The following is a 19,208-nucleotide window of genomic DNA, read 5'->3' on the forward strand; positions in this document are numbered from 1 at the left end:
CGTTCGGATTAACAAACGCGCCCGCAATATTCATGGAATTAATGAATATGGTGTGTCGTCCTTACTCTGATCAGTTCGTCATCGTCTTCATCAATGACATACTTATCTACCCTCGTAGTAAGGAGGATCATAGTCAACAACTTCATCACGTACTGGAAACATTTCGGTTAGAGAATCTTTGCGCGGAATTCTCTTAAATGCGAGTTTGGATTCGAAGGGTCAAATTCCTGTGTTAGATTTCTAGTGAAGAGGGAATTCCAGTAGACACTTCCAAACTCCAGGCCGTTGAGAATGATTAGATCCAAAGATACCTACGGAAATTCGCAAATTTCTAAGTCTCGCAGTCTACTAAAGTAGATTCTATCAGAACTTCTCCCAATTCGAGAAGCCCTGTACAGCTTTGACCCAGAAGGGCGTGGCCTGTGACTGGGAAGAGAAGCCGGATAGAGCGTTCCAAACGCTAAAATGAGCCTTGTGCATCACGCCAATACTATCCCTCCCTGAAGGGATAGAAGACTTCGTTGTCTATTTCGATACGTCAAATCAAGGGCTCGGGTGTGTTCTGATGCAGCGAGGTAAGGTTATTACCTAAGCCTCCCATCAGTTGGAAACACTCAAATCTAGTTATGAAATGCACGATCTGGAGTTAGAGGACATCAATAGAGAGGATCGTTCAGTTTAATGGACGATTAAAAGCCTCTAATTGTCCGATCGAAAGGTTACGCAGGGCTTTTCTAGATTCTCACTGGAATCGGCCCTGTAGCTTACAGACTCAACTTACCACACGAACTCAGTAGCGTACATTCTACTTTCCACGTCTTGAACTTGAAAAAGTGTCTGTCCGACGAGACTCTTGTAATCCCACTCGACGAGATCGAGATCAACGAGAGCCTCAACTTCGTGGAAGAACCTGTAGAGATCATGGACCGGGAGGTCAAGCAAACGAAACAAAGTCGTATCCCGATAGTGAAGGTTCGCTGGAACGCCAAGCGAGGACCTGAATTCACTTGGGAACGAGAGGATCAGATGAAACTGAAATTTCCTCGTCTGTTACTTAGTCATTTGTAACTACTTATTTGCTTAAATTCTAATTTCGGGACGAAATTCATTCTAACGGGGGGATGATGTGACAACCCGAAATTTCTGTCCTGTACAACCATTCAATTCAATAGAAGTCAAAACAGTTTCTGCTAACTTTCAAGCTTTTTGGAATAAGTTTGAGTGTTTTGAAGTTAGTACTTCAGGAGATAACAGGAGAGAGGATACCCTAGGGTTTATTGTGCATCAATAAAGTTCCAAAAACTCCAAGAGTTTGGAGTTTACGGCCCAAATGGTATTAGGGCCGTAAACCCTAATGACTATATAAGTGACACTTAGTTTATTTTTAACTTTTTTTCACACTTCCAAGTCTAGAACCAATTCTCTCTCAAGTATCATCCAAAGTTCTTCAAAAATCTTCAAGAAAGTAAGTGTTTTCTTCCTTGTTTAGTTGATATCTACCCTAATCTAGTGATCTTACATGATTTCATCCATGTAATCATTCCATTTGTGTAGATATTCAAGTGTTCTTAGTTTCACCAAGAACACCAAGAACACACACTAGTGTTCTTGGACTTTTCGCACCTTTTCAAGCTTATACATAGTAAGTACTCTTACCTTGTCTTGTTATAAGACTTGTTACACTCCTAAACATCTAGAAATCACAAGGAAACACTAGATCAAAGGTGTTTACGGTCCAAGATGTTCTTGGACCGTAAACCCTAATAAAGGGGCCAAAGTGTGCCCTAGTCCCTACCAAGCCTTGTAAACTAGTTTAGATCTCATCCTTGATGTGCTTAGGACTTAAAAAAACAAAAAGAGCATAAACCATAGGGGTTTACGGCCATAAACACATGGAGAAGTGGTCCATGGGCCATAAACTCCATTTAGGAGTGAAATGATGCCACAAACACTTCCTAAGGCTTATACATGAAGTAGGATGCTTCCTTATGACTTGAAAAGCTTCAAATCGCAAAATGGTATAAGTACCATGAGTTTACGGCCGTAAACTCATGGGTTTACGACCGTAAACTCAAGGGGTGATGGTCACAAAACCGTAAACTCCAATAAAGGGTCCCCTTGAACCCTAAACTCAATAGCCAAGTCCTACCACCCTTAGATGCAATCCTTAGGACTTATAGCACTTAAATCAAGTGTTTTACATGTCTTAGGATGTCTTAACTTGGTTAATTAGTTGTTTTATAACTAATTGGATACATATATGTGTCATTATATGTTAACTAGGATCCTTGTGTGTGCTCAAGTCTTCACTTGACACTTAGCATCCTATATCAATCCGTTCATCCAAACCACTCACTACAGGTGAGTTCATACCCCTTAATTAACCTTTTAAATGTTTTTAAATGCTTTTGTGGGGGGGGGGATACAAGTTGATCTATTATAGTTATTATATCAATCACAAGTGATTAATAACTATCAAATAAGTGTATTTCTTACTTTTCAAACTGTTTTACTTCAAACTGTTCTACAAAACCCTTTTTCATGTCAAATACTTTTACTTAAACTCTTTTTTCACTTATTTTCTGTTAAATGTATATCTTTATAGATATAGTTATATAAGTAGGATTGAAAGGACTTAGAACTGATAACTCACCTTACCTCCTGTTCCTCGTTTGGTTGTGGACTTAAGGTATCAGTTATTTGTCCGAAGGTCGTTTGAATCGTAGTTATATATTATGTATATGTATATAGATATAAAAGTTTCTTCTTTCTATTCAAAACCTTTGGGTAGCAAAGGCATACATACATGTTTATACATTCAAATCATACTACTAGTAAGCTACTATAGGTGTAGTTTAGGGAGTGACTAATACTATGACTAGAACAATGAATCATACAATGAGTCAGTTCATTCATGAGTCAATACATGCTAGATAGAGAGAGAACACACAATACAGCTAGTACACACAATACATTACAATACATGCTAGATAGAGAGAGAACACACAATACAGCTAGTACACACAGTACATTACAATACATGCTAGATAGAGAGAGAACACAATACAGCTTGTACACACAGTACATTACAATACAGGCTAGACAGAGGGAGAACATACAATACAGCTAGCACATACATTACATATACATTTCTTCAGTTATGTGAGCCACGTAACGGGGCATGGCATCACCTGCATGACCGTTTTGTATCCAGAATCTCCTTAATTGGGGAGCGTATGAGTTTGTGTATAGATCTATACTGGATTGACTATCCTACACCTTGCTGCTCGCTATAGTGGGACTTGCAAGTCTATGGGTGCCAAACGTCATTTCTTACAACGTCTTACATCGTCGTTTTTCTATAGTCGGTAGCAGGATACAGGCCGATCACATGGTACTTTAAATTACAGTTGGTTTAAGGTAGTTAGTACAACAGTAGTTACTTATTACAATACTACAGTACTATTTCATTTTCCCATTACATTCACTTTTTGATATTTCACACAATAAACAGTAATGTAAAAACTATATTTTTGGTAAATGATAGTCAGATTTGGGAAAATACATACTCTTTACAAGAGACACACACACGATCACTATATGCCTTGGTAGAAGGCTACTTTTAGTAGGAAACATAGGGTTTTCTAGGAGATTCAAACCTTTTCAAACATTCACAAACTTTTACATACTTACACAGCACATACTTACAAGCACTTTCTTACAAATACATACACTAAAATACTTATGATCTCACCAGCTATAAAGCTGATACTCTCTTTCAAAATAACTTATATCTTCAGGTCACCAGTAGACAGGTACCGATACAGGGTTTAGAGAAGATGGAGATCGTTCAAGACTCATCTTTCATTTTGATTTGTATTTTTGGTGTCTATTAAATTGTCAGAACACACTTATATTAAAATTATATTATTAATGCAGTGGATGATGTTGTTGCTTGTTTACTACTATTCATTGTTGTGATACTGTACATGACGTCCTCCGCCCCAGAACGTTTCCGCCGTTCTTGGTTTTGGGGTGTGACAGATTGGTATCAGAGCTTTATTTTTAGTGAATTGAGTATATCAACCCATAAAAGATATACAGACTATAAATACAATGGGATTAAAATACTCTGACCAAGAGTTTATACTTCTAAATAATAAAATATTTAATTAAGTATACATGCCTGCATTCATACTAAAATCAATGTCACTAGGACAAAACAAAAGTATTACGATTGTTGGGCAGCACAAGTAGACTTAGAGACATATAGTCAAAACTGGGAAGATATAGCCTGATCAACTATATTATCCGAGGGTTGACTAGCATGTGCCTAAGTGTGGTTGTGAGGTTGCAACAAGTCTAAAAACTTACCCACAATACCACAATGAGAACAATAGAACATAAACCTAAAATACTATAGGGGTATTTTGTGTTACTATAAACTACTTATGTGCTAGATTCTTATATCCCTTTTGTCGCGTAGATCATGGCTGGATTCCATCCCTACGAAAACTTGTACTTCCCTAACCAAGGTAATGGAGGAGGGTTTGAAGCTGATCCAGGAAATGACCACCCAATCCCCGTGGATGGTCACCAGGCTGAAGGCTTCGCAGATGGTTCTGACTCCGAGCCTGAAGTTGAGAACCTACCCCCGATGGCTCTTGTTCCAAATCCTAACCCTCGTCCGGCTTTTCAAGGCCCGACGCCTCCGTGGGTGGAAAGTTTGGAAACATGGAGCCAAGGGCAGGATCAGCCCATGCCATTCAATGGAGACCGAAGCTTTTATGACCTGAGTGAAGGAGGCTCAGCAGACAGAGTCTTGCCAATCCTGGTCCGCAGAGTGGCCCGAAATGAGATTCAAGGCAGGACAACCCTCCATCAAATCACGGAAGTTGTCACCAATACCAGAATGCATACCCTCCGCACCATTCGTCTGGAAGATGCTCGTGACAGATCTAGAGTAGACCATGAGACCCTGCAGCAAGAGCTAGCTGAAACTCGAGCTGAAGTCATAGAGCTCCGAGTACGCCAAAGGGTGTACGAAAGGCACCTCATTGATATGGAGCGTCAGCTGGATGAACTAAGGGTTCACCCAAGGGATAACCGTCACCAGTAGGAGATATTCTACCTTTATTTCCTTGGTGGAAAGAATAGTCTTCCTATCTATGCTCTAAGTACCACTTTTCTAAGTAACTAACTTTGTACTATAAGTACTTTCTAGTTAGGCCAGTATGCCGTCAAAACTTTTTCTACTTCGGATATGATGTAAGACCTACTCCAAGGTCATTTTTCCCAAATATATTACATCTTAAATATCAATGATATTGTCAGTCGGCTAAATTCTGTGCCAATCCCTATTCAGATACTTTCGTTTTACTATCGTTAGAATCCTATCTAAACCCTCACTTCGTCGAATTAATGAGCTATGGTGAATTAGCTCAAGGATTCCTTCCAATTCTTGCCGAAGGTTGGATAGCAATTGTCTTATAACCATTCTATGAACTTACTTCTACTCTTTACTAGGACTGCATCATAGGGATATAGGTCAAACCCTCGAGAACTTACTCCTACTCTTTACATGAATGGTCGAAATACTCCTAAGTTCAACCCTAACCACTCACGAACTCATTTTCTTTTGCATAACAGAATCATGTCGTCACCCAGGAATAACCAGCCGAGCAACGAAACCACTATCCTTCATATCGACTCCGCTACGTTCCAAGCAGTGGTAACAGCTGTCGTGGCAGCTGTCCTTGCATACCTCAACGCTAACAGCCCAAGCAAGGCTGACGAGGGGGTTGAAAATTTCGATCGTTGTATCGATTCGGGAAGCCAAAAAATGATAACAGTCACAGACTCACAAAGCCGAAAAACAGAGAACAAGAAACGAAAGCGCCAAGCCCAGAAGGAGCGCAAGCGATCCCAAAGACTTGCCATGCAACAGCAACAAGTGGCAACCCCTGCCATCCCAGTACCGATCAGACCGTACGAGGGAAAACTTCTGAGGTGTGACAAGTGTAGCTTTCATCATAATGGGGCTTGCCATGAAATCCAATGTTGCAATTGCCTGAAAATAGGGCACCATGCTCGTAGCTGTGGAGCACCGGCACGACCCATCACTCAAGCCCCTGACATCGGAGTCAGCCAGGCTTACTATGGTGTCGGTGAAATCGGACACCTTAAGAGGAATTGTTCGAAAAGGAGGAGCAGCAAAAGCGACCGTGACTACATAAACCTGACCCGACACATCATTTCCACCACCGATGCGGGTGCTCGCCAGATGTGTCATTTATGTGGTGAGATAGGACATCTCAAGAAGGATTGTCCAATAACGAAGAACTCTGGCACAGACGGGAAGATACTAAGGATCACAGCCGCAGGAGAGACTACTCCGGACCCACGTTGAAATATTAGGGCGTTTCGTTTTATTAGACTTATATACTATTAAAAACTAGTGCAAATCGAGTCTTATCTTTTTGGCGAGATCCCGTCAGTCAAGGGACTCTCGTGCTGCGTATACTTGCTTTTTGTGGTATACCCTGTTCGCAGCAGTAGTCTTATAGATAAACCTAAGGTACTTAAACTTTGTAGAAGTTGCACTGTGATGTTTTGTAACCCCTATATGATCTAGTCTAACGCCTTTTATTCCGAGTAGTCTGACATTATCGTTTAACTTGAGTAAATGCGATCCTCACAATGCCAGTTTCATGTGTAAATTCTTTTCTCCGAAATCGCCTTTCTAGCGAAGCCGTCATTCCAGAACTCCGAGGTACTCATGCAGAGAGTACCTTATGTCTCGTATCCTTCCCGAAGATACTTCAGCAAAACTCCCCGGAGTACCACTTGTACAGTACGTCAAGTTCAACCTGAAGACCCATACGATTGATCTATCACTGAAGAAGGTATACGCAAGGGTGGTATATAATCAAGGTTCTACAGGCTTAGAATTGGTAATTCCGCTTTAACTTCTTTTCCTTGTTTGGATGTGAGCTTGAAGAAGAATTATTTATTCGATTGCCTTTTCAGTCTTAATTATATACGAGTCGTATACACGAAACTGTGATTGATGAACCAAATATAAATTCCGATATGAACTTTACGACGGAGACTGCCCAAGACTACGAGTGATAGTACTGCCATGCGGATAAACTTAGAATCCAAATCAAATGCCCTTCCCACCGATCGAGTAAATAGATTCAGATAGAACAGAAAACCCCCAGGATTACCTCCACAACGCCGAGTCGAGTTCAGAATCGACTTAGTTTCGGGGGCTACCCCAGTAGCCAAATCGCCCTATCGTCTAGCACCTGCAGAGATGCAAGAACTATCCAGTCAACTTAACGAACTGCTCAGAAGGGCTTAATAAGACCAAGCTTCTCACCATGGGGAGCCCCAGTCTTGTTCGTCAAGAAGAAAGACGGGTCGTTTAGTATGTGCATCGACTACAGGGAGCTCAACAAGTTGACCGTTAAGAATCGTTATCCTCTGCCTCGTATTGACGATTTATTTGACCAACTTAAAGGGGCGAAGTTATTTTCAAAAATCGACTTAAGATCCGGATATCACCAACTACGAGTGCTAGGGGAGGATGTTCCGAAGACAGCCTTCCGAACTCGTTATGGGCACTACGAATTCGTAGTGATGCCGTTCGGATTAACAAACGCGCCCGCAATATTCATGGAATTAATGAATATGGTGTGTCGTCCTTACTCTGATCAGTTCGTCATCGTCTTCATCAATGACATACTTATCTACCCTCGTAGTAAGGAGGATCATAGTCAACAACTTCATCACGTACTGGAAACATTTCGGTTAGAGAATCTTTGCGCGGAATTCTCTTAAATGCGAGTTTGGATTCGAAGGGTCAAATTCCTGTGTTAGATTTCTAGTGAAGAGGGAATTCCAGTAGACACTTCCAAACTCCAGGCCGTTGAGAATGATTAGATCCAAAGATACCTACGGAAATTCGCAAATTTCTAAGTCTCGCAGTCTACTAAAGTAGATTCTATCAGAACTTCTCCCAATTCGAGAAGCCCTGTACAGCTTTGACCCAGAAGGGCGTGGCCTGTGACTGGGAAGAGAAGCCGGATAGAGCGTTCCAAACGCTAAAATGAGCCTTGTGCATCACGCCAATACTATCCCTCCCTGAAGGGATAGAAGACTTCGTTGTCTATTTCGATACGTCAAATCAAGGGCTCGGGTGTGTTCTGATGCAGCGAGGTAAGGTTATTACCTAAGCCTCCCATCAGTTGGAAACACTCAAATCTAGTTATGAAATGCACGATCTGGAGTTAGAGGACATCAATAGAGAGGATCGTTCAGTTTAATGGACGATTAAAAGCCTCTAATTGTCCGATCGAAAGGTTACGCAGGGCTTTTCTAGATTCTCACTGGAATCGGCCCTGTAGCTTACAGACTCAACTTACCACACGAACTCAGTAGCGTACATTCTACTTTCCACGTCTTGAACTTGAAAAAGTGTCTGTCCGACGAGACTCTTGTAATCCCACTCGACGAGATCGAGATCAACGAGAGCCTCAACTTCGTGGAAGAACCTGTAGAGATCATGGACCGGGAGGTCAAGCAAACGAAACAAAGTCGTATCCCGATAGTGAAGGTTCGCTGGAACGCCAAGCGAGGACCTGAATTCACTTGGGAACGAGAGGATCAGATGAAACTGAAATTTCCTCGTCTGTTACTTAGTCATTTGTAACTACTTATTTGCTTAAATTCTAATTTCGGGACGAAATTCATTCTAACGGGGGGATGATGTGACAACCCGAAATTTCTGTCCTGTACAACCATTCAATTCAATAGAAGTCAAAACAGTTTCTGCTAACTTTCAAGCTTTTTGGAATAAGTTTGAGTGTTTTGAAGTTAGTACTTCAGGAGATAACAGGAGAGAGGATACCCTAGGGTTTATTGTGCATCAATAAAGTTCCAAAAACTCCAAGAGTTTGGAGTTTACGGCCCAAATGGTATTAGGGCCGTAAACCCTAATGACTATATAAGTGACACTTAGTTTATTTTTAACTTTTTTTCACACTTCCAAGTCTAGAACCAATTCTCTCTCAAGTATCATCCAAAGTTCTTCAAAAATCTTCAAGAAAGTAAGTGTTTTCTTCCTTGTTTAGTTGATATCTACCCTAATCTAGTGATCTTACATGATTTCATCCATGTAATCATTCCATTTGTGTAGATATTCAAGTGTTCTTAGTTTCACCAAGAACACCAAGAACACACACTAGTGTTCTTGGACTTTTCGCACCTTTTCAAGCTTATACATAGTAAGTACTCTTACCTTGTCTTGTTATAAGACTTGTTACACTCCTAAACATCTAGAAATCACAAGGAAACACTAGATCAAAGGTGTTTACGGTCCAAGATGTTCTTGGACCGTAAACCCTAATAAAGGGGCCAAAGTGTGCCCTAGTCCCTACCAAGCCTTGTAAACTAGTTTAGATCTCATCCTTGATGTGCTTAGGACTTAAAAAAACAAAAAGAGCATAAACCATAGGGGTTTACGGCCATAAACACATGGAGAAGTGGTCCATGGGCCATAAACTCCATTTAGGAGTGAAATGATGCCACAAACACTTCCTAAGGCTTATACATGAAGTAGGATGCTTCCTTATGACTTGAAAAGCTTCAAATCGCAAAATGGTATAAGTACCATGAGTTTACGGCCGTAAACTCATGGGTTTACGACCGTAAACTCAAGGGGTGATGGTCACAAAACCGTAAACTCCAATAAAGGGTCCCCTTGAACCCTAAACTCAATAGCCAAGTCCTACCACCCTTAGATGCAATCCTTAGGACTTATAGCACTTAAATCAAGTGTTTTACATGTCTTAGGATGTCTTAACTTGGTTAATTAGTTGTTTTATAACTAATTGGATACATATATGTGTCATTATATGTTAACTAGGATCCTTGTGTGTGCTCAAGTCTTCACTTGACACTTAGCATCCTATATCAATCCGTTCATCCAAACCACTCACTACAGGTGAGTTCATACCCCTTAATTAACCTTTTAAATGTTTTTAAATGCTTTTGTTGGGGGGGGGGGATACAAGTTGATCTATTATAGTTATTATATCAATCACAAGTGATTAATAACTATCAAACAAGTGTATTTCTTACTTTTCAAACTGTTTTACTTCAAACTGTTCTACAAAACCCTTTTTCATGTCAAATACTTTTACTTAAACTCTTTTTTCACTTATTTTCTGTTAAATGTATATCTTTATAGATATAGTTATATAAGTAGGATTGAAAGGACTTAGAACTGATAACTCACCTTACCTCCTGTTCCTCGTTTGGTTGTGGACTTAAGGTATCGGTTATTTGTCCGAAGGTCATTTGAATCCTAGTTATATATTATGTATATGTATATAGATATAAAAGTTTCTTCTTTCTATTCAAAACCTTTGGGTAGCAAAGGCATACATACATGTTTATACATTCAAATCATACTACTAGTAAGCTACTATAGGTGTAGTTTAGGGAGTGACTAATACTATGACTAGAACAATGAATCATACAATGAGTCAGTTCATACATGAGTCAATACATGCTAGATAGAGAGAGAACACACAATACAGCTAGTACACACAATACATTACAATACATTCTAGATAGAGAGAGAACACACAATACAGCTAGTACACAGTACATTACAATACATGCTAGATAGAGAGAGAACACAATACAGCTAGTACACACAGTACATTACAATACAGGCTAGACAGAGGGAGAACATACAATACAACTAGCTTATACATTACATATACATTTCTTCAGTTATGTGAGCCACGTAACGGGGCATGGCATCACCTGCATGACCGTTTTGTATCCAGAATCTCCTTAATTGGGGAGCGTATGAGTTTGTGTATAGATCTATACTGGATTGACTATCCTACACCTTGCTGCTCGCTATAGTGAGACTTGCAAGTCTACGGGTGCCAAACGTCATTTCTTACGACGTCTTACATCGTCGTTTTTCTATAGTCGGTAGCAGGATACATGCCGATCACATGGTACTTTAAATTACAATTGGTTTAAGGTAGTTAGTACAACAGTAGTTACTTATTACAATACTACAGTACTATTTCATTTTCCCATTACATTCACTTTGTGATATTTCACACAATAAACAGTAATGTAAAAACTATATTTTTGGTAAATGATAGTCAGATTTGGGAAAATACATACTCTTACAAGAGACACACACACAATCACTAGATGCCTTGGTAGAAGGCTACTTTTAGTAGGAAACATAGGGTTTTCTAGGTGATTCAAACCTTTTCAAACATTCGCAAACTTTTACATACTTACACATCACATACTTACAAGCACTTTCTTACAAATACAGACACTAAAATACTTATGATCTCACCAGCTATAAAGCTGATACTCTCTTTCAAAATAACTTGTATCTTCAGGTCACCAGTAGACAGGTACCGATGCAGGGTTTAGAGAAGATGGAGCTCGTTTAAGACTCATCTTTCATTTTGATTTGTATTTTTGGTGTCTATTAAATTGTCAGAACACACTTATATTAAAATTATATTATTAATGCAATGGATGATGTTGTTGCTTGTTTACTACTATTCATTGTTGTGATACTGTACATGACGTCCTCCGCCCCAGAACGTTTCCGCCGTTCTTGGTTTTGGGGTGTGACACTGATAGATTGGTATTTTCCCATAACGTAATCTTCATTACTCAATAAAATATATACAAATACAAGTATTGGGCTACAACAAATACATGGGCTAAACTAATACAAATGGACTACACATAATAATACATATACACTAATACACCCTCGTAGTTTGAGCGGGAGGTCGAGGGCAAACACTCAAATTGGATCTGAATTCCGTGAAGAGGGATGATGGCAGTCCCTTGGTGAAGATGTCGGCGTACTGAAGTGATTGAGGGACATGTAGAACGCGGATTTGACCTGTGGCAACCTTGTCTCGAACAAAATGGATATCCATCTCCATATGCTTGGTGCGCTGATGCTGAACAGGATTCGATGATAAGTACACAACACTGACGTTGTCATAGTAGACAATGGTTGCTTTGGCAAGCGGAGATTGAAGTTCTCGAAGTAGATTGCATAGCAGCAGGTTTCAGCTACAACATTGGCGACACCTCTGTATTCAGCTTCTGCACTCGACCGAGAGACAGTCGGTTGACGTTTTGAGGACCGCGACAAAAGATTGTCACCAAGAAAGACACAGTAGCCACTAGTGGAACGTCTAGTGGACGGACACCTTCCCTAGTCTGCATCAGAGTACGCAATGAGACCCGTAGTTGAGGATGGGTGTAGCTGGAGTCCATAATCAAGGGTACCACGAACATAACATAGAATACACTTTAATGCATGAAGGTGTGGTTCCCTGGGGTCGTGCATGAAGAGGCAAATATGTTGCACGTCATAAGATAGGTCTGGACGGGTGAAAGTAAGGTACTGAACACCGTCCGCCAAGCTGCGATATAAAGAAGGGTCCGAAACTGGAGGGCCTGAAGGATCCAGTTTGGACTGAGTATCGACGAGTGTGCGAGAAGGATTGCAGTTAGAGATGTTGGCTCTCTCAAGGAGTTCCATTGCATATGTACGTTGAGAGAGAAATATACCCTTGTCGTCACGAGTGGCTATAATACCCAAAAAATATGATAAGTCTCCTAGATCCTTCATGGCAAACTCACATGCTAGAAGAGAAATGATGCGCTGCATGAGATCCGTGGTGGAAGCTATAAGGAGAATGCCAGCCACATATAGTAGAAAATATGCTACTTCAGTTCCCCAACAAAAAATAAACAGAGAAGAGTCGCAATGGCTGGGAGTGAAGCCGATGCTGGTGATGTAAGAAGCAAAGCGTTGAAACCATGCAAGAGGTGCTTGTTTCAAACCATAAAGATACTTCTAAAGGTGGTACACATAGTCTGGATGAGTAGAGTCTCGAAATCCTGGTGGCTGGTGCATGTAGACAGTCTCATAGAGATGGTCATGTAAAAATGCATTTTTGACATCGAGCTAGTGGATAGGCCATTGACGAGAGACAGCAATGCTCAAAACAGTCCGAATGGAAGCCAGTTTAACTACCGGGCTAAAGGTCTCCTCAAAATCAATCCCGGGTTGTTGACTTTTTCTATTCGCTACCAATCCCGCTTTATAGCGTTCAAAAGAGCCATATGCCTTATGTTTCTTCCTGTATAACCACATAGAGCGAACAATATTGGCCCCTTGGGGCCTCGAAACAAGAGTCCACATCTTATTATCAATAAGAGCATGAAATTCATCTTGCATGGCAATGGACCAATTAGGCTCTTGAAGGGCTTGGATGTGAGATTTAGGCATGGGAGATTCGGTAGTGGTGTGAAGATTTAGGCGTTGGATGGGTTTAGAAATGCCAACACGAGAGCGCGTGACCATGGGATGGGGGGGGGGAGGGAGTGGGTATGGGGTCCTCGGTTGAGGGAGACCCGTGATTAAAAGGAGTGGTGTTGGGTATGGGATCCGAGGGCATTGGACTAGGGCTTTCGGTTGTAGGGGAACCGAGAGGAGGAGTAGTGGAGTCGGGTTGAGGAGTATTGGATAAAAACATGTCACGATACATGGGAGGAATGTCGGAAGGAGATGTATCAAGGAAAGAGTATGAGGATGGATGATTTGGAGAAAAGGATTTAAAAGGAAAGATTGTTTCCTTGAAGACCACATGGCGAGATATAATAATGTTTCGAGTAGTATGATCAAAACATCTAAACCCATAGTGATTTGAAGGGTAACCAAGGAAGATGCAAGGGGTAGATCTTGGAGCAAGTGTGTGAGGAGTTGGAATATGTGGATAACAAAGACAACCAAAGACACAAAGATGAGAGAATTGGGGAGGTTTTTGGTATAATTTGGTGAATGGAATGTTATTATTTATGGAGGATGAGGGTGTGATGTTGAGAAGGTGGGTGGCCATGTGAAGGGCCTCAACCCAAAAAGTGGGTGGAAGATGAGCTTGGAATAATAAGGTACAAATTATGTTGTTTATAGTTCAAATCATACATTCCGACTTTCCATTTTGTTGGGAAGTGCGAGGGCATGAGAAACGAAAGGAGATTCCATGCTGATCAAAAAAGTTTTGAAAGTGTTTGTTATCAAATTCACCCCCGTGATCACATTGAAATTGTTTGATTTCAGTTTGAAATTGATTTTGAATGTAGGCACGAAAGTGTAAATTTTTTCCAAAAACATCAGATTTATATCGTAACGGGTAAACCCATAGAAAATGGGAGAAATGATCAAGAAAAATAATATAGTACTTTATGCCGCTGGTGCTTGGAATAGGAGATTCCCACAAATCAGAATGTATAATGTCAAAACAAGCAAAAACATTCGAGTTTGATATAATAAAAGGTAATCTAATGTGTTTTCCAAACTGACATGCTGAACAATTGATATGAGATGAAGTCTTATTACGTGAAATAAAATGACTGGAAACTAATTTATTGAAAACACTAGCGCATTGGTGGCCAAGGCGTTGGTGCCATAAAGACGAGCTATTGGCGATGAGGGCAACAGAAGACCGGAGAGACGAAGGAACAAGATATAAATCGCCAAAACTGTCACACATAAGCATGGCCTGATGGGTTGCCAAATCCTTTACAGAAAAGCCAAATGAGTCAAATTCAATGGAAACTTTATTATCAGATGTAAAACGACGCACATAGATTAAGTTTTTGATAATATTACGTGTGACAAGGATGAAGATGTAAGGGTGTATGAGTATTGTGTAATTTGGACTGACCAGAGTGAGTAACAGGAATAGATTATCCATTGCCAACAAAATCCGAATTTATATTGCAATTATTTGTAATAGACGAGAGACTACCTGTATCGGATGCGAGGTGTGAAGTTGCTCATGTATCCATGTACCAGTTTGTGTCTGTTCCATCATTCACCGACATGGAGTTGAAAGCTTAAGTTAAATCCGTCGGTTGATATTGTGCCATTGGAGGGAACCATTGCCATAGAGGTTGAAAGGTAGGGGAGACCGAGACATGGAGAGCGTGGGCAACAACATGTCCAGGAGAAGTAGCAGCAGAAGAGGGTGATGGTGGAGGGTCAATGATGCTTGGCTGTTGAGTAGTTATTGGAGTCATGCCAGAGAAGCGATGAGGCTGTTGAGGACCGAGGCTGATGGGTGGATATCCGGGCCAGAATAGGGGGTAACTCCATGGGAAGGGCTGCTAAGGCAGCTGGTATTGTTTTTCAAGGCAACTGCTGTGACTGATGAGCTGTAGAAGACGCAACAGGAGGCTGTCGGCGTTGCTACTGCTCGGTGTTGTGGTTGCCATGGCGTCGCTGCTGGTTGGGGCGGCGATTCCCACAGGATGAGGTGGTGCTGTTGCGGTTGTTGTTACCAGCAAGTAGAACAGATGGATTTGATGGGTGGTCCGAGTGTGATGCTTGAGGAGGGCGAGAATTCTTGAACCTTTGTTCTTCAACCAATAGTTTTGAGCGAGCTTGAAGAAAAGTGGGTAGAGGATCCCGGTGGCGTAATAGGGTGGCAATATGTTCATATTGAGGATAGAGGCCATTGAGAAGATGAGCAACGAGTGTTTTCTCAGATATAGGGTTGTCAATTTTCGCCAAGAGATCTGATATCGACTTCATTCGTTCACAATATTGAGCAATGGAAAGATCACCTAGTGTTATGCTTCTTAGTTCATTGTCAAGTTCAATTTCTCTGGCGTCTTTGTTATCACGAAGAAGATTTTCAAGACTTAGCCAAACCGTGTGGGATGTGGAGTTCTTTGTGAGAATCATGTTGAAAAGGGATTGTGTGAGGGTGCCATAGAGCCACGTTTTAACCATAGAATCAAGTGTGAACCATTCTTCCTCTTTGTCAGAAGTGGGTTTGGAATCACCTGTGAGAAAATCACGAACACCAAAGCTACGACAATGGGTTTCAAATAATTCCCGCCATGCATCATAATTGAGCTCATCAAGATGAAGAACTATAGGAACATACATCTTGATATTGATAGCACCAAATGGTTTCTGATTTTTGGGATTGGAGGTTTCACCAACCATTGTTGAGGATAAAAACAGGGAATGAAGACAAGATGATTGCGAGGGTGGGTTGGCCGGCGGCTAGGTTTAGGGCCGACAACAGTAGGATCGAGAAGAAGGTGGGAAAGTAGGGTTTCTGGGAATTACTCTGATACCATGATAGATTGGTATTTTCCCATAACATAATCTTCTTTACTCAATAGAATATATACAAATACAAGTATTGGGCTACAACAAATACATGGGCTAAACTAATACAAATGGGCTACACATAATAATATATATACACTAATATTCCCTTCCTTTTAGTCATGGGTTCGAAACCAAGCATCATCATTTATTCTCTTTTTCATAAATTTCTAAGACTATTGGTATAATGTAGGGCTTGCAAATATGTACCACGGAAAACCAACCACCATGTTACCAACCAAACCAAGAATATCGGTAACCAACATGTTTGGTTGGTAGTACTATACCAATTGCGAAATCATGGTACGGTAGTGGTACAAAGTTTTCAATACCACTGTAGTACCATACCAACTTATTTAATGTGTGTATATATATATATATATATATATATATATATATATATATATATATATATATATAGTATGTTTGGTGCTTTTGATTTACGACCTTTGATATTAGCATTTATTGAATTAGTAAAGTTTAAAGTTTTAAACTTATATTGGTGTGTCCAATATTCCTCCACCGCTTTAGCTTATAAACTTATAATAAAAATTAATAAAATCATTTTGGGTTGATTTTCAATCTTAACCATTACAAAACTCTTATTCACAAAACCCCCCCATTGAAGTTTCACCATCCTTAAGAACACGAAAATCATCATTCACAAAACCCCCATACATGTTGGTATATATCATTACCAACATGTACCAACCAAACTTATTGGTAGTCAAACATATCGGTACCAACTATACTTGGTATGGTAGTGGTAGAATGTTTTTTGTACCAAATACAATTGGTACGGTATACGGTTTAGTGAAAAACTAAATTGGTACTTACCAATTCCACCCCTAGTACAAGTTACAGACTTGTAAAAAAGAGTAACCAGATGTGAAAATTCAATCATTTTAGTGTGTTAGGGGATTTGAGCAAGTAAATCGATCTAAGAGTAAAAAGATGGTTGAACAAGTATGTTTCAAGCCAAAGATTTAGCAATCAAACAATTTTTATTTTGTTTCACTTTTCATTATGCATGTTTGTGGTTAAGAAAATCTCAATTAAAAGAATTAAGTATTAACAAGCTCTAAAAACTCAAAATACAAGAATTACAAGATTACAAATTTATGTATTCGATCATGTATCATTTGATATTAGTTATAAACCAGAAATTTCCTACTGGCACTCCGCGGGGGACGCAGACATGGTTGTGTTTTGTGTGTGCGGTTTGCGCGCGCACAGGGGGGGGGAAGGAGGAGTGGTGTTTAGTTTTACGATTGATTTGTTTATTTTTGGGGAGACCAAACTTGACGACATACGAAAGTATAGGGAAAAAAAGCTACAAACATGCCAATATACAAAAGTTCAGGGGTTGAAAATGTCGATGTTCAAATTTGAGGGGATAAAAGTGATATTTTTCAAAATAAAAGGGTCGAAAGTGACATTCTACAAAGTACGGGTAGAAAGTGACAACATACAAAAGTGTAATTGTCAAATTTATCTACAAAAATAACTTTTATGGCCAAAGTGTGAAACTAAAAAGCTATAGTCTAGGGACTAAATATGTCAAAAAAAAGAAACTTTATGGCTGAAAATGTCGATGTTCAAATTTGAGGGTATAAAAATGATATTTTACAAAATAAAGTGTTAAAGTCAAATTTATCAAAAATAAAAAAAATAAAAAAATTGTGGCTAAAGTGTGAAACCACAAAACTATAGTCTAGGGATTAAATATGTCAAAGAATTAAAATTTTGTTGCTAAAATATAAAATATAAAATATGTGGCCAAAATATGAAAACATAAAAGTACAATATTACTAAGAAGTTTTATTCTAATATATAGTATAACTAGGTTAAACCCTGTATGCTACATGAGTGATAGGTTAAAATAACTTAGATTTTAGAAATAAAAATTAAAGAAATAACAACATAGTTTCATTTGTTGAACGTAGAACGCATGATTTTATGAAAACTAAAAAATCAAATAGAAATGTACATTGCATGTACATTGTTATTTCTGACTATATAAAAACTTCAACATACCTATCTATTACACATACTTTACTAAAAGTACTAACACATATAAATATAACTACAAAGAACTATTTTTTAATAAAAAGGACATAGAAACTCCTATAAACACCTATCAGACAAAATAAAAAAAAAACAAAAAAAGGGTATGGTAAATCAGTGTCAAAGCAAACTGTCATGTGCAAAATAACAATTATGGCATCCATTTCCATCTTAGGGCAAGAACCTATAAATTTAAATTCTAAATTTTTGATAGAATAGTATGCTAGGTCTTGAATCCAGAGGAAGAGAGAACCAGGAATCTATAGACATAAACCCACCTCGGCATAATTAATTAAAATTAACAAAAAAAACACTATATGAGGTTGATTAAAAAGACATACTAAATACGAAGGAGACATGAACACAGTCACATACATACACACTATTCTTCTTGGAGATGGGAGTTATAAGCTTCAATATTTGAATTTTCCTTGTGTTTATGAGTGACAACTTGAAAATCATGACTATTTGAGAATGAAACTCAGCAGTCCCTATTTAAAAAAAATTAAACTGGTTTGTTTCAAAAGGCTTATTTGTGCTTACACACACATCCAAAGGCAATTTTGATAGTATTAGCTAAGCATAAATAAATTCAGTTTTGTCCATGTTTAAACATGGAAAATTTATAAGGCAATTTTGATAATAGTGAATAAGCACAAAGAATGAAACTCAGCAACAACAAAGAAAACTCAAGGCCAAGCTATGTAGCTTCATTTGGTAAAAATAATTTAAGCACTGTAGAACATTTTCATCACAAAAAAATACAATGCTACAATGTAACAGAAGATTTTAAGAAATGGTCCATGTGCAACATTTTCGTCACAAAGAAAAGAATTTAATTTTTTTTTTACAAAAATAAAAATATTAACAACCA

General features: G+C 39.2%; 1 protein-coding gene across 1 annotated transcript; it reads right to left on the bottom strand.

The window, feature by feature from the left end:
• Nucleotides 1-15,334: 15,334 nt before the first annotated feature.
• On the bottom strand, nt 15,335-16,099 carry LOC145129879 (uncharacterized). Its single transcript, XM_079064705.1, has one exon. The coding sequence runs from the start codon at nt 16,097-16,099 to the stop codon at nt 15,335-15,337; it is 765 nt and encodes a 254-aa protein (XP_078920831.1).
• Between the last annotated feature and the right edge of the window lie 3,109 nt (nt 16,100-19,208).

This window comes from Lactuca virosa, chromosome 1 (genome assembly GCF_052849685.1).
Source record: "Lactuca virosa cultivar CGN04683 chromosome 1, Lactuca_virosa_CGN04683_v6, whole genome shotgun sequence".
Taxonomy (NCBI): Eukaryota; Viridiplantae; Streptophyta; class Magnoliopsida; order Asterales; family Asteraceae; genus Lactuca; species Lactuca virosa.